The sequence below is a fragment of the Schistocerca nitens genome, chromosome 3, assembly GCF_023898315.1.
Source record: "Schistocerca nitens isolate TAMUIC-IGC-003100 chromosome 3, iqSchNite1.1, whole genome shotgun sequence".
Taxonomy (NCBI): Eukaryota; Metazoa; Arthropoda; class Insecta; order Orthoptera; family Acrididae; genus Schistocerca; species Schistocerca nitens.
This window is the reverse complement of record NC_064616.1, coordinates 147,425,380-147,440,715: the sequence shown is the minus strand read 5'-3', so window position 1 is coordinate 147,440,715 and position 15,336 is coordinate 147,425,380. Positions and strand designations below refer to the sequence as shown.

Genomic DNA, 15,336 nt, shown 5'->3' with positions numbered 1-15,336 from the left:
AATTCTTCATTAGTGATACTAAGCTGCCCTTCCTGGACTGGTTCAGTTGCCCTATGCACATACGTTTAAGGGATGAGTTGTGGGTGCTCATGACAATTAGTGATCCAAACTTCTCCTTGATCAGCCACAATGCTTATGATCATCATTGGCATATAAATTTATTTTGTGGGGCTGAATAGCTTTTTGCAATCAACAGAAGTTTTACAGTTTAGTTAAGCATCTTGATTGATGACTGAAACTTGTCTCAGTAATGATAGCAGGATAACAGCATTTTCAATGGCAAACAGCCACCCTGAGCAATCTTTGTTATCTGTGCTTGTAGGAATAGTTTCATTGATCTGTAGCTCTAGTCTCCCACAATCTATGATTGCTTGTGACGCCTGAAAGAAGGCCCATCTGATAACAGCATGAGTACATTATGTTAAAGTGCCAAATTGGAAAGGCTGTGTTCTGCCATTGATAGTTATTCTTGCAATACATGTTCCTGTTGGCTGGATGTATTTCCAATTTGCAACTTTCAGCACAATTACTTTTGTATCATGGAACATAGCCTTTTTTTTAGCTGATGACAATAACCATTCATCATTACAGAAAATGATACCCCTGAGTTGGATAAGGCCTTGACAGATCGGTCACCAATCATGACACTGGTGAGATTCCCTGACATCCTGGTAACTGTGTGGTGGCCTCACTTTCATAGATGATCAACTCTGAAGTCAGTGGCGAAGCAAGAGGCTGGTACCTCTTTATGGTGGTGGGAAATGGCTACAACATGTTGGGGAGTGACCTCCCCAGGGAACAGTGATGAGCTTCATTTCACAGGTCAATTAGAATTGTCTGCAGTTCTGGAGTGAACAGAACTGTTCTGATGGTTGATGCCTGGGGGCACAGTAGTCTTGGAAAATATGACTTCTTTCTCTGCAGTAGCCTACTATGTGTCCAGGATGTCCATAGTGGAAACACATCAGTATGTTGTACTGGTAAATTTGCATTGAGTATGGAGGAAATAATGGTGAGAAGTAATATAACCTCATGTCATGTGTAACTGTCAATCAAGAACATATGATTCCTTCCTCTCCATTTCAGACATACAATAATATGACAAATTTAATTAACAGTAATTTTAAACAACTACAAGGGCAATAGTGAAGACAGTATATAATAATTAAAGAAATGCTTTGCCCCAGTTGTATTATGCACACAAGGGAAGTACTTTGGAACTGTGGCCAGATGTTGGCACATTTTAGTTTTGTCATCCAGAATCAAGTCCAAATCGAAAAGCAGGGCTGTCATTGAAACACAACACTTAGGACTGAAAGCATGTTTATTATGAACACCAACTTATATCCAGAATAGAAATGACCTCCTGGAGAGAGAGTGCAGCATTTATACAAACTCTGAATAGTCCAAAATGCTGACATTTATACATACTTCGAATGTTCCAGAACATGCAAACATTAAAAACATAAGATATTTTGAAAACCTTTCAGAACTGATAAATACTAAACAACAAATAATTACTGGTAGTCAGGTTTGATGCTAACCACTAGACCATATTGTGTGTCCCACAGCTCGTGGCAATGCCCTCTCTCCTGCAGAAAGAATGATCCACTATTTCAGAAGTTCTCACTGGAGCCAACTACAGCAGCCTGGAGCTATCAGTTTCCTGCACCCACAGTCTTTTCACTTCTCTCCTTTTCTGCTCCCACCCTCTCCCTGCCCTCCATCTAACCTCCCCACTCCACCTACCTGTCCTACGCTCTCCCTACCTCATCCCTGCATGCTCCCACAAGCATCTCTTTACCATTCCCACAACCACCCTACTAGAATCCCCCCCTCCCCCCCCCCCCATGCTTTAGCCTCCTGCTTATCCCCACCACCCAGATTGCTTCTCCCACCAAGTGCAGTTGCTCACAGTCTGGCTTCAGCAGCCAGAGACAGTAGTCATGTGTGTGTGAGGTGTATTTTCATGTATACGTGTGTGAGTTGTTTTTGCGTGAATGTGTGTGTGTATGTTGTCTAATTCAGAAGAAGGCTTTTTGGCTGAAAGCTTACTTGTTTAGCAGTCTTTTTGTTATGCCTGTCTGTGACTCAACATCTCCACTATATGGAGAGTAGCAATCTATCCTTTTCATAACCTTGTCATTATTCCATCCTGGATTTTCCACTGTTTGATAACCTGGTTCTAGATCTTCTCAGTGGTCCTCTGTCGGAGTGATGAGCATGGGAGGTGCCGAATTCTATCAGAAAACTGATTTGCAAGTCTGCACAACCACTTTTGCTTCTCATAACACATCTGTTCACAAGTTAGGAGTGTTTTGTTGCCAGTTGCACCTGTGTGTCACCCAAATATAAGTAAATCATTTGGAGAAAAGGTCTGGTGAGTATGGTGGGATGGAAGCTAGTCAAAAGATGGTTTGTGTTTGTTACAACTGTAATATGAGCTGTAAGGCACTGAGCATTACCAAGTTACAACAGGGCAGAAATCTGCACAATTTTGATTTGACTGCACACCAAATGTGATTTTTAGAGTTATGAGTTTAGCGTTCCAAGATGAAGACTCTACCATCCCAAAACAGTGGCAGTATAACCATCTTACTGATGTCTGTGTTTAGAGAATGTATAGTTTTAGTGATAAGGTATGGTGCCATTGCTCACTCATTTTCTTTGTAAATGGTTGGTAGGAGTGACAATTTTAGCAAAGAGAGCAACAAACTTGTCCATCATTGTAGTTGTCTGCAAACATCTGTACATCACGGTTTTAATTCTGGAGTCAGCTGCTAGGTCACTCATAGTGCAGACACTTTGTGAAATTGGAGCCCATTATGTGCAGTTTGATGTGTTGAATGATGAGCAATGTTTACAGTTGCACTGTTGTCCAGTGTCACTTCACAGTTTCCCAACATGGCTTCAATGGCTGCAGTATTTTCTGGACTCACAACGTGGTATGCCTAACCCAGCTGACAAACACTGGCCATGGACTTCAGTCCAAAACTTCTGACACCATTCACAGATTTTCTCTGATGATAGATATCCATTATCTCACTGGCCCTTCATTTTGTAATGAATTTCAAAAGGTTTCACAGCTTCAGTTAGTAGAAATTGAATAACAGAATCCTATTCATCACAGGTGCAAGTTTTAAGTGGGGTTGTCATTTTTATATGATTCGTGGGCCAATGTTCGTGCACCTCTATGATGTTACCATCTTTATGGTTTTTACATTGTTCATGGGCCAATGTTTGTGCATCTTTATGATGTTACCACCATTATGGTTTTCATTTGCCTCACTGTCATTGAAAAACCATGAATATTAATTAATGATAGCCCATTATGGCTACTAGGAGATGCACTCTATAATGATGGTAAAATAAATAAATAAACATATAAATATGTTCATGACCTTTACAGATTTTGCACTGGCAGTGCTTACATGAGCTATCATATGATGGTTTAATAAATCTCAATGTATATAGTGTTTACAAGGAAGAAAGATTAAGGCCTAATGACTCTTTGATTATGAGATATTTAGAGGTGGAGAACAACCTCGCTTTAGGCAAGAAATTGGTTGATGACTTTTCAAAAGAAGCAGTGCAGCATTTGGCTTTCGTGACTTATGGAAATCACAGAAAACTAAATCTGGATGATTGCATGGGGATTTGAACCCTGCTCATCTCAAATACAAAACCAGTACCTTGACTACCTCTTCATTGTTGTAAATGCTGTGCCATCTTAAATCTCTTGAAATACTCCTGTTTTTATTAATGTTCAGAGTCTGATTAAAATATAGTGTGTGGAAACAGTAACATTGCTGACAGGGAGAGTGACTGTGTGGACACTATCAGACTGTTTAGTGTGCACTATGCCCTTGTCATGACTTGTTGATCTGAGTATAATAAAATCATAATTACTCTATATATGAGCTGCATATCATGTATTTTACACCCATCTGTATCTGAGTTCCTTTAGTGGCGACCCATGATGCTCACAAACACTGTACTTGATGCCTACAATGTGCATTCAAACATCACAACAGACGAACAGTGCAGTGCAGATTTGGTGTTTCGTCCTAAATCAGTACCCAAGAAACAGCCCACCTGGATATGGAATACCTACTCAACATGTTCAGTACTGCACAGTAACACACTTAGCACACTCTGCGGGACAAATATACAGGTACAGAGTGTCAGTGCAGTGCTGCACAGCCCCACACTACCCAACCAGTTGGGCAGCACTCACAAAACGATGCCTGTGCCACAACTGCACCATGCCTGTTCAATCAAATTCTCCAAAATCATGCTTCTCAAAGCACTGGACTATTTTCAGACATTCTTTTCCAGCCTACTGTTTCATACAGTCACTAATGTGTAATGAATGTTGCCAACAATGGCAGCCATCTTGCTTTGCCGCAATCTCCACTCACCTCATGAAGGCAAGAATCCAAACTCATATGTATTAAAGCGACCATCACCAATCATGACACCCTCACCTGCACATGATACCAACTGGCTGTGTTATCACTGGTTTGTTCTACAGCTGACAAAGAAACTGGCATCTCCTCTCCAATGCAGCAATCATCCATGACATCGAGCCTCCATCTGGCCGCCACTGAGATGATGCAACTCAGCCCAATCACCGCCGACCGAGAGGATGCCACTTCTCTGCAGCAATAGTCAGTCAATGCAGCAACACATCACATGGCAGACACTGATTCTCCACGTGTATGTACAAGTCTATATTGCTTCCACTTGCATTTCGGCCTCTCCGCATGGATGTGCTGATGGCTGTGTATGCTTTGCCAATGAGATGTGCTGTCTGCAGTGAGTCACAGATGCAACGCAAGACATCCACCTACTAAATGTAACAGTACAACTACTGACACACATGATGTAAACAACAATCACAATGATGTCATACTGCAGTGATTACGCTATCTAGAGAACTGTATCATAGCATCAGTCAAGTTACTTCCACTGTGCGATGGCTATACTGCTGCAGAAAAACGAGATGTTTAGCCTCTGATATGAGAATTACACCTACAAAAAATGGTCCAACCATCTGAGTATAGATGATAGTCAGCATAGTCTCTCTCCCACCCACGTTTGACTGCACCAGGAGGGGGGCGGGGCAGCTCTGTGGGAATAGCAACATCACTGACCAGGGAGAGCGACTGTGTGGACTCTGAATGTTTAGTGTGAATTATGCCTTTGTCATGTCCAGTTGATCTGTGTATACATGTATCAATAAAATCATTATTATTCTATACACAGGTTGTGTATCATGTATTCTACACTCTTCCCTATCTGAGTTCCTTTAACTGTATTTCAATCAATATATCAAACACAAATTTATGAAACAAAATAAAGGAATAATGTTACTCACTTTCTGTTATGTATACATAGTTTTTGTGATCAAGGGCAACAAGTCTACTATCATAAACGTGCATCACACAGCTTTACATTCTTGATTTTTGCCATATAAACTGAGTTTTTTACTGATATTGGAGCTCAATGGCATTGTTATTTGCTATGTCACTACACTGGAAATACTTACTGAATCCATCCTTCAATGGCTCAACAAGTCTTAGTGTAAATGTTGTGTCCTTTGGAATTTCTTTTAGCATCTTTGCCACTTCAAAATGTCTTCGACCAACCAGATTCTCATTATTTATCTTCTCAATGTGATCACCAACCTGGAAAAACAATCTATTTTTAGTTAACATATCTTTATAACTTATGAAAATCTATGTAAGTATGTATGTTTGTTCAACATCTCCTCCTAAACTACTGGTTGAATTTCAATCAAACTTGGTACACATATAACTTGCCATCTAGAAAGAAGCACTTTGGTGGTAAGAAACAGCCACCTCTCAAAGGCATGGTGTTGGGGCTGAAAAAGGAATGTAATGCACTGCACACAAAAAACCAGACTATATTCATTCAGTAGTTGAGAATGAGAGCACTTAGCCACTTGCTACAAACTTTACATATAATTTCAAACCTTTTGAAACTTTTGGAGGAAAGTTTATCGCTTACTACATTTTCGCTGTTCATGCAGTAAAACTGCCACAACAGGCATGACATTTTAATTTATTACCTCTTTACTTCTAACCCCATTCACATCACATTTTCTAGACAGTATCCAATATACACACCGAATGTACCAGCAAAATTATATTACTGCATGACACATAGTTCAGGAGATGTGATGTCATAACTGAGATGCCTGAAAACTACCACATCAGGCACGAGATTTCAATTTATTACTTCTTTAGTACTATCTTTAATCACAACACATCTTGCAGAGAGTATCCATATACATCACTGAGAGTAAGTATGGCACATAGTTCAGGATATATATAATAAACAGTTAGATGCGTGAAAAGATGCCGCATTATGCATGATGGTTGAATTTATTATTTCTTTATTACTAGCTTTATTCACAACATATTTCATAGACAGTACATTTACTATCCACTAATACCAGTGAATGTGACTGCAAAATTATAGCATTGTATGACACATAGTTCAGGAGATATGACATCACAAACATTGAGATGAGCGAAAAACTATGTTCTTCTACAATCTAGTGCAAGTTACCTAGACTATACACACCAAGTGTGTGATAATGTGAGCACTTAGCAACTTCTAATGAACTTTAAACATAGTTTAAAGACTTTTATAATTTTTTTCTCACTTACATGCTGAATATCAAATGTCTAATGCTTTAACTCATTTGTAATCTGAAGTTTGAAGCTCTTTTATATAGGGAAGTTCAATTATTTTAAAGAATCAAGGGTTACTAGTAACTTACTAATTGGAAAAAGGCACTGAGGGACTAAGAATCATCTATACCCCATAGGGGTGCGAATGAAATCAGGTGACACTGAAGAATAACTCAGGAACACATGGTGCAATTTCAACTCAATTTGTTAGGTATATGACTTATTATTGGTACAAAAATACTGTGGGAGTGAGATTCCCCACTACCACTGTGGATGGGGGACAGGATGAAAAGGAGTGACGTAAGTAAAAATGTTTGAAAATGACCTATTAATATTTTCCTGTGTTTAGTTAAGGAGGAATACTTCTATAAGTATGAAGTGCAATTTGACTCTTATTTGTGCGGTTCAGTGTGTCAGCAGGTTGTGAGGATGAGCTCTGCAGAAAGCCAATAATTTTGTCAATGTGTTTCAGGACCTAAGATCAAGCCACATGGCTGAATACCATAGACAAATTTACCATGTAAAACAGCAGAGAATCGGACATATTTGTGTGCAATGTATGTTATGTATGCATATGTACAACATCTCCTCATAAGCTCTGGGATCAATTAGTATAACCAAATTTGATACACATATCAGTTACTAAGAAAAAAGGAAGCTGTGGGGATGGCAGCCTTTCACCACACAGCTGTCTTAGCAGTTCCATTTGCTCTCGACTTGCTATAGCTGTCTGCTAAGGCAATGAGTTTCAACCCCTCACATAGTTCTTCTGTTCACAGCTGTCAATCTTGTGTGACAGGACATTATCACCACACGCCTTGCACAACTGGAACACTGCAATGCCACCCTGTGCATGCAACATGGCAACGCAACCACACCACACGCCTTGCACAACTGGAACACTGCAATGCCACCCTGTGCATGCAACATGGCAACGCAACCACAGGTGGACCAGCCACTGAAGCTGGACTCCACACCACAGTCCACACTGGTCCTCGTCTCCGCCGATCTTCCTGGCCTTGAAGCACCACCATGCGATTCACCACTCTGGCTGGCCATGCTGCAGCTCATCTGCTGCCCTTAACCTGTGGGACCCACGTCTATGGTTTTCTTCAGCAGATGTGATCTTCACCAGCTGCAGCATAAGCTCGAGCCTACATATGCAATGGAAGTCCCTGAAATCATTTCATCACCCACAGCCACCGACCACACCGACACACCCCAGCGCTGCCTCGTGACACAACTCACCTCTTCTGAAATACAGTGCATCCAGGTCCTTCTTTCCCTTGACAGTGTGGGAACCGACAACCCTCTCAGTTCCTGTGCCACCTCTGAAGTCTGACAGAACCACACATGGTCTCTGATGATTTTATTTATAACATCTGGCTAGCTTGCCTCCTGGACCCAATACATACAGCAGTGGTTTCACACGCCGACCTCTCCATCACTCATGCCAACAAGGTGCAATAGACGCTGGCCTCCCTGCCCATGAGTGCAGCCCCACCTGGCACAGCCAGCTGGCCATCATCTGATCAGTCACCACGGCATGTGCTCATCTTCGCTGCTCAATATACCACTAATGATGTCACCAGTCCCAGCCCTACAGCACAGCATTCAACAGTAGGAGTGTACAACATGCTCGCCTGCCTCAGTGTCGACATAGCAATGTTGAAGCAATTGTGGTCTGACTCAACTCTGACCACCACAGCCCATGCAGCCACAGCTGCCAGCATTACAACCACAACAACACTGCAGCTCCAGCCGACCTGCAATGCCCCTCACAACAGGGCCGGCCTCTGCTGGTATTGCAAGTACTTCAGCCCAAATGCCATGAACTGCAGAGAACCCTGCTCTTGGCACCCAAATGCCAACAACCACCAGGATTAGGCACGCACAATTGTTGCTTGGTCTCCCAGTGCCTGCTCATCTGTGACACCTATTCTGCCCTACCATTCCTCATAGACACTTGCTCTGAGTAGTCTATTCTCCAATGGCGGCTTGTACAAAATGCTGACACCGCCTCAGCCATTCTCTTGACAGCAGCAATTAACTTCACTGTCGCTACGTATGTCATTCATCATCACACCCTTGATCAGGGCCTGCAACAGGACCTGCCCTGGACCTTCAATGTCGTCAACATTACTGACCCCATTATCGAGTGGACCTCATCAAACACTAACACCTATGCAGCTACGACAACATGCTGGCTTGGGGCTACAGTCTTAAGCATGATCGACTTCTCAAAGGCTTTCACCCAGATTCTGGCTGTACAACCAGACGACAGCCATCATCATGCCATTTGGACTCTGTGAGAGCGCCTTTATGACCTTTAGCCTCCATAATGCTGCACAAATGTGGCAGCGGTTCTTGGATAGCGTCCTGCAAGACTTGTCCTGCTGTTTCGCATACCTGGTTGATATACTTATATTTTCCACAACGCCAGAGGAACACCACGAGTACTTCTACAGTATTTTTGGACGTCTACAGGATGCTGGCATCAACATCAACACAGAAAAATACGTGCTTGGCACCAGTGAGGTGGAATTCATGGGCCACACCATATCCCCTGCCTGCTCATGTCCCTTACCCGACAAAGTACAAGCTATACTCGATTTCCCGTGCCAAAAGACATTCAAGGAGCCCCCTGTTTTCTTGGCATGTTAAACTTTTTCTGATGGCATCTAAAGAATTCCAGTGCTATGCAGGAGCTGCTCACTGCTGCTCACAGCGTAAAAACAAAAGGGAGCAAGCTGGTGCTGTGGACGCAGCAAATGGAAGACAGCTTCTTGGTCATCAAACGCGACTTTGCAGGCTTCACTCTGCTCGCCCATAGGCACTGTCCTGCAACGGCATGTGGGCGACACCTGGCAGCCGCTTGCTTTCTACTCCAGCAACCTCTCTCCCCCTCAAGGGCACTGAACTGCATATGACAGAGAGCTCCTCGCCATCTATGAGGCTATCAAATACTTTCGGGCATTGGCAGAGGCCCATCACTTCATGGTCTTCATCGATTACAAACCCATAACATTTGCACTTATGAAAGACATTGACCAGTGTCCCCCACGTAAATTCTGGCAGCTATCGTTCACCTCAGAATTTACAATTATGTCATGTCGCTGGAATAGACAACGTCGTCGCTGTCCAACTGCACATGTACCATTGCTTTGTCATTGGACTATGGGGTTCAATTCATGGAATCAATACTAGAAATAAGAATAATCTTCACAAGGATTTGAAGTCACTTAGTCTTGTACAAAAAGGTGTGCATTATTCAGGAACACACATTTTCAATAACTTGCCAGCAGCCATAAAAAGCTTAACAACCAATGAAATTCATTTTAAGAGAAGCCTAAAGGACTTATTGGGATTTATTGGTGGCCAACTCCTTCTACTCCATTGATGAATTCCTCAGTAAAACCAACTGATTTGTGTTCTGCACAATTTCAGTGCAGTAATGTGTTCATTGTAAATGTGTGTGTGTGTGTGTGTGTGTGTGTGTGTTTGTGAATTCAGTGCATCAGTATTTGTAAAATGACTCTTTCATATAGTGTTCATTAAAAATGATGATCATTCCACTTGGGACCTGTGGAATGGTACACTAGCTTATTTGTTTTAGTTGTAAATATTTGTCATGTATTGTTATTTTTCTGACATGGGCCACATCCTAGAGGACCTACTCACTACGGATCAATTGGAATGAAAGTAAATCTAATCTAATCTAATCTAACACTGCCCAGGAGCACGACCCAGAACTCGCCCAATTCTGCCAGGACGCCGACTCTGGCCTCCGTTTTTAACACAAGCTGGCTCATGGCTTCAACAGCAGACATATATCTGGTGCGGTATATCCACCAGCTCACCTTGCCTCTTCCTACCCACTGCCTTCCACAAGGCCGCATTCAACCATTACACAATCTGGTGCACACCAGAGTGCGCACATCCACTGCTCTAGTAACACAGTACTTCATGTGGCCTTGGGGATGTTCTGGAAACATCCCCAAGACTGTGGCTAAGCCATGTCTCCATAATATCCTTTCTTTCAGGAGTGCTAATTCTTCAAGTTTCGCAGGAGAGCTTCTGTAAAGTTTGGAAGGTAGGAGACAAGGTACTGGCAGAAATAAAGGTGTGAGGACGGGGCATGAGTCGTGCTTGGGTAGCTCAGTTGGTAGAGAACTTGCCCGCGAAAGGCAAAGGTCCCGAATTTGAGTCTCGGTCCGGCACACAGTTTTAATCTGCCAGGAAGTTTCATATCAGCGCACACTCGCTGCAGAGTGAAATTCTCATTCTGGAAACATCCCCAAGGCTGTGCCTAAGCCATGTCTCCGCAATATGTACCAACTTGACAGAAAATCCTAGGAAGTTCTGGTCTTACGTTAAATCAGTAAGTGGATCGAAACAGCATATCCAGACACTCTGTGATGATAATGGCATTGAAACTGAGGATGACACGCGTAAAGTTAAAATACTAAACACCTTTTTCCAAAGCTGTTTCACAGAGGAAGACCGCACTGCAGTTCCTTCTCTAAATCCTCGCACTAACAAAAAAATGGCTGACATCGAAATAAGTGTCCAAGGAATAGAAAAACAACTGAAATCACTCAACAGAGGAAAGTCCACTAGACCTGATGGGATACAAATTCGATTCTACACAGCTGTGTACCGCAAGTCTCTAGAGGAACAGAAGGTTCCAAATGATTGGAAAAGAGCACAGGTAGTTCCAGTTTTCAAGAAGGGTCATAGAGCAGATGCGCAAAACTATAGGCCTATATCTCTGACATCGATCTGTTGTAGAATTTTAGAACATGTTTTTTGCTCGTGTATCATGTCATTTCTGGAAACCCAGAATCTACTCTGTAGGAACCAACATGGATTCTGGAAACAGCGGTCGTGTGAGACCCAACTCGCTTTATTTGTTCATGAGACCCAGAAAATATTAGATACAGGCTCCCAGGTAGATGCCATTTTCCTTGACTTGCGGAAGGCGTTTGATACAGTTCCGCACTGTCACCTGATAAACAAAGTAAGAGCTTACGGAATATCAGACCAGCTGTGTGGCTGGATTGAAGAGTTTTTAGCAAACAGAACACAGCATGTTGTTCTCAATGGAGAGATGTCTACAGACATTAAAGTAACCTCTGGCATGCCATAGGGGAGTGTTATGGGGCCATTGCTTTTCACAATATATAGAAATGACCTAGTAGATAGTGTCAGAAGTTCCATGCAGCTTTTCGCAGATGATGCTGTAGTATACAGAGAAGTTGCAGCATTAGAAAATTGCAGCGAAATGCAGGAAGATCTGCAGTGGATAGGCACTTGGTGCAGGCAGTGGCAACTGACCCTTAACATAGACAAATGTAATGTATTGCTAATACATAGAAAGAAGGATCCTTTATTGTATGATTATATGATAGTGGAACAAACACTGGTAGCAGTTACTTCTGTAAAATATCTGGGAGTATGCGTACGGAACAATTTGAAGTGGAATGATCATATAAAATTAATTGTTGGTAAGGTGGGTGCCAGGTTGAGAGTCATTGGGAGAGTCCTTAGAAAATGTAGTCCATCAACATAGGAGATGGCTTACAAAACACTCGTTCGACCTATACTTGAGTATTGCTCATCAGTGTGGGATCCGTATCAGGTCAGGTTGACAGAGAAGATAGAGAAGATCCAAAGAAGAGCGACGCGTTTCATCACAGGGTTATTTGGTAAGCGTGATAGCATTACAGAGATGTTTAGCAAACTCAAATGACAGACTATGCAAGAGAGGCACTCTGCATCATGGTGTAGCTTGCTGTCCAGACTTCGAGAAGGTGCGCAACTGGATGAGGTACCGAATATATTCCTTCCCCCTACTTATACCTCCTGAGGAGATCGCAAATGTAAAATTAGAGAGATTTGAGTGCGCACGGAGGCTTTCCGGCAGTCTTTCTTCCCGCGAACCATTCGCGACTGGAACAGGAAAGGGAGGTAATGACAGTGGCACGTAAAGTGCCCTCCACCACACACCGTTGGGTGGCTTGTGAAGTATGGATGTAGATGTAGATGGATGTAGAATATCCTATCTTTCAGGAGTGCTAGTTTTGCAAGTTTCACAGGAGAGCTTCTGTAAAGTTTTGAAGGTAGGAGACAAGGTACTGGCAGAAGTAAAGGTGTGAGGACGGGGCGTGAGTCGTGCTTGGGCAGGTCAGTTGGTAGGGCACTTGCCCATTGATAGCATAACAACAGTATGCAAGGTGTCACAGGAGGAACGGTCAGTATTCGGGGATATGATATGAACAATCATTTGAAGCAAAAATGTCTAGTAAACATAGGCTCCAAGGTGTGTACCTTAAGAAATCAGCACTACTTCATCTTCAATACTGTGAAACACGTCTCTTCTACTGTAAGTTCTTTGCTTTTCATATTTTGAGAGGTGGTAGTATGGACCAAAACAAGAATAAAAGACCAGTAAACATGGGCTGTAAAGTACATACCTTATGAGCTATGAGGGGTTCATCTTTGCTAGTGTGAAAAACATTTGTCCTACTGAAATGCTTACATTATGCATTCTAGAGCCCATGTGTACTAAACATGTTTTTGTTGTTTTGGTCCATACTGTCTCCTCTAAAACATGGAAAGCAAGGATCTTACATTAGAAGAGGTTTGTTCCACAGAATCGAAGATGAAGAAGTGCTCACAGTTCTTAAGGTACGCATCTTGAGCCCACATTTACTATACCTTTCTGCTACGAATGATCATTCCTATTATATCCCTGAATATTGGCCATTCCTCCTGGGACACCCTGTATAAGGGCTACTATAGTGCCGTACACAATATTACTATTATTATTATTTATTATTAGAGTGACCAGAAACATAGTGTTAATAGACTGAAGTCTTCTAATTTCTACCAGGTCAGAATTAAGGAATCCAGCAATCAAATGATTTACTAATAGTAAGTATAGTGCACACATTTTAACTTGGTTCATTTTAAATGCAGGTGCAGGTGCAGGTGCAGCAAGTGCCACTAGGGAAAGCAGTTGTGCAGGGGAAGCATGAGTTTTAATGAGTGCCTAACCTTTTTTCTCTCTACCTGAACACAACACACGACATGTGGAAAAGAAATGTGGGCATCAAGATTTGCAGATGTGAAATTTTTTTTACTATGATAACAATGACAATAAAAACAAGTATTTGTGAAGTCCAGGACTGAATAACAATATTATTGTTAAAACAAGTAACTGAATTGATCTGGAGCATGATTTATGATGTGCCCTTACTGAAAACAACTCAAATACAAAAATGGTTGTTAGACATAAGCGTTACCAATTGTCTCAGTGACTCATTAGTTGGTGACCTAATCAAATACCCACAAAACTAAATACCTTTCATCTTTCACTATTTTTAAAATAAAAGTGTTCAAAGAAAGTTCTTTTTCATTCTGAAGTTTAGTTAAGAGCTAAATTTGGTGATGGCAGGGGGAATGGTGGTAGGGGGAAGATGGGGGGTACTGTATAACATCTGATTGCACTCAGGTGTATTGGTCTAAGAAAGGTTGGGAAACAATGGACCAGAAATTCTGGTCTATAACATAAAATTTTCTACTAGTTTGCAACAGCTATGATATATGGAATTTTCAGTGTAGAATGTATTCAGAAACAAAGTAAAGAATGTCTCTCTTGTACTATATTAATAATAATGTGCCATTTTCTCAGAAGAGTTTCCAAACAAATTTTATTTTATTTCCTAAACCTCAAATATACTGGCATACATCTCTACATTGTTCATCTTTGGAATTGTCAGTTATACTGTTGATAGTAAAAATATAGGTGGAAGTAAAGAGATGATGTACTGTTCAGTAACAGCAAGATGAGTGCAATCGTCCTGGTCAAAAATACTTAACATCAACAAATTTCATTCAATTGTTGAATATGGTCTGATGATTCATTCATTTGGATTCACTGTGCTTGGCATCCCCACATGGGATTTCAGAAGGAGACGAGTGCAGTCTGGCACCAAACTGGAGTCTTTCTTCTATTTTCTTTCTTGTACTCACAGATACCAATTTTTAATTCCACTTTTTACCATAATTGTAAATTTGTTATGGCTACATGGAAACTAACACAGATCATACTTTGTACAATGTTCAAAAGAAGAATTCACTCCATAAAATTACAAAATTATCAGAACACACAGTGGGTGGCCAGTATATTCTTTCAGAAGGTATAATTTCATTACCATTGACTGACACATTTAAAGACATATAAAAATTATTCCTACCTTACAGAACTGTCAGTTCTTCCACATGGAGGAAAAGGGATATGTCAGGAGGAATAATGGGTCACTCAGATAAAAGGATGAGAGTGACCCACCAGCTGTGAGGATGAGAAGAAACAAAGATAAAAGGGGAGACACAGAAACAAAGATAAAAGGGGAACATAAGAGAGTAGGAGAGAGCCTGTGCCCAGAAGTGATGATAGGGCAGAGTGAGAAATAAAGATGGATTGAGAGGAGGAGAAATGAGAAGTTGAATGAATGGTACCATTAACAACTAAAGGAGAGCAGAAAATGGGATGGGGAAAACCAAGTGAAAAGAGAAGAAAGATGAAGATAAAAAGTTAAGTAAAATGGAT

General features: G+C 41.5%; 1 protein-coding gene across 4 annotated transcripts in view; it reads right to left on the bottom strand.

Moving 5' to 3' along the window:
• LOC126248089 (PDZ domain-containing protein GIPC3) overlaps nucleotides 1-15,336 on the bottom strand; it is a 262,442-nt gene that overhangs the window by 17,900 nt on the left and 229,206 nt on the right. For all 4 annotated transcript variants that reach the window (XM_049948755.1, XM_049948751.1, XM_049948753.1 and 1 more), the window contains exon 4: nucleotides 5,552-5,690. In XM_049948755.1, the coding sequence (XP_049804712.1) occupies nucleotides 5,552-5,690 (139 nt within the window). The remainder of the gene's footprint in view (nucleotides 1-5,551; nucleotides 5,691-15,336) is intronic.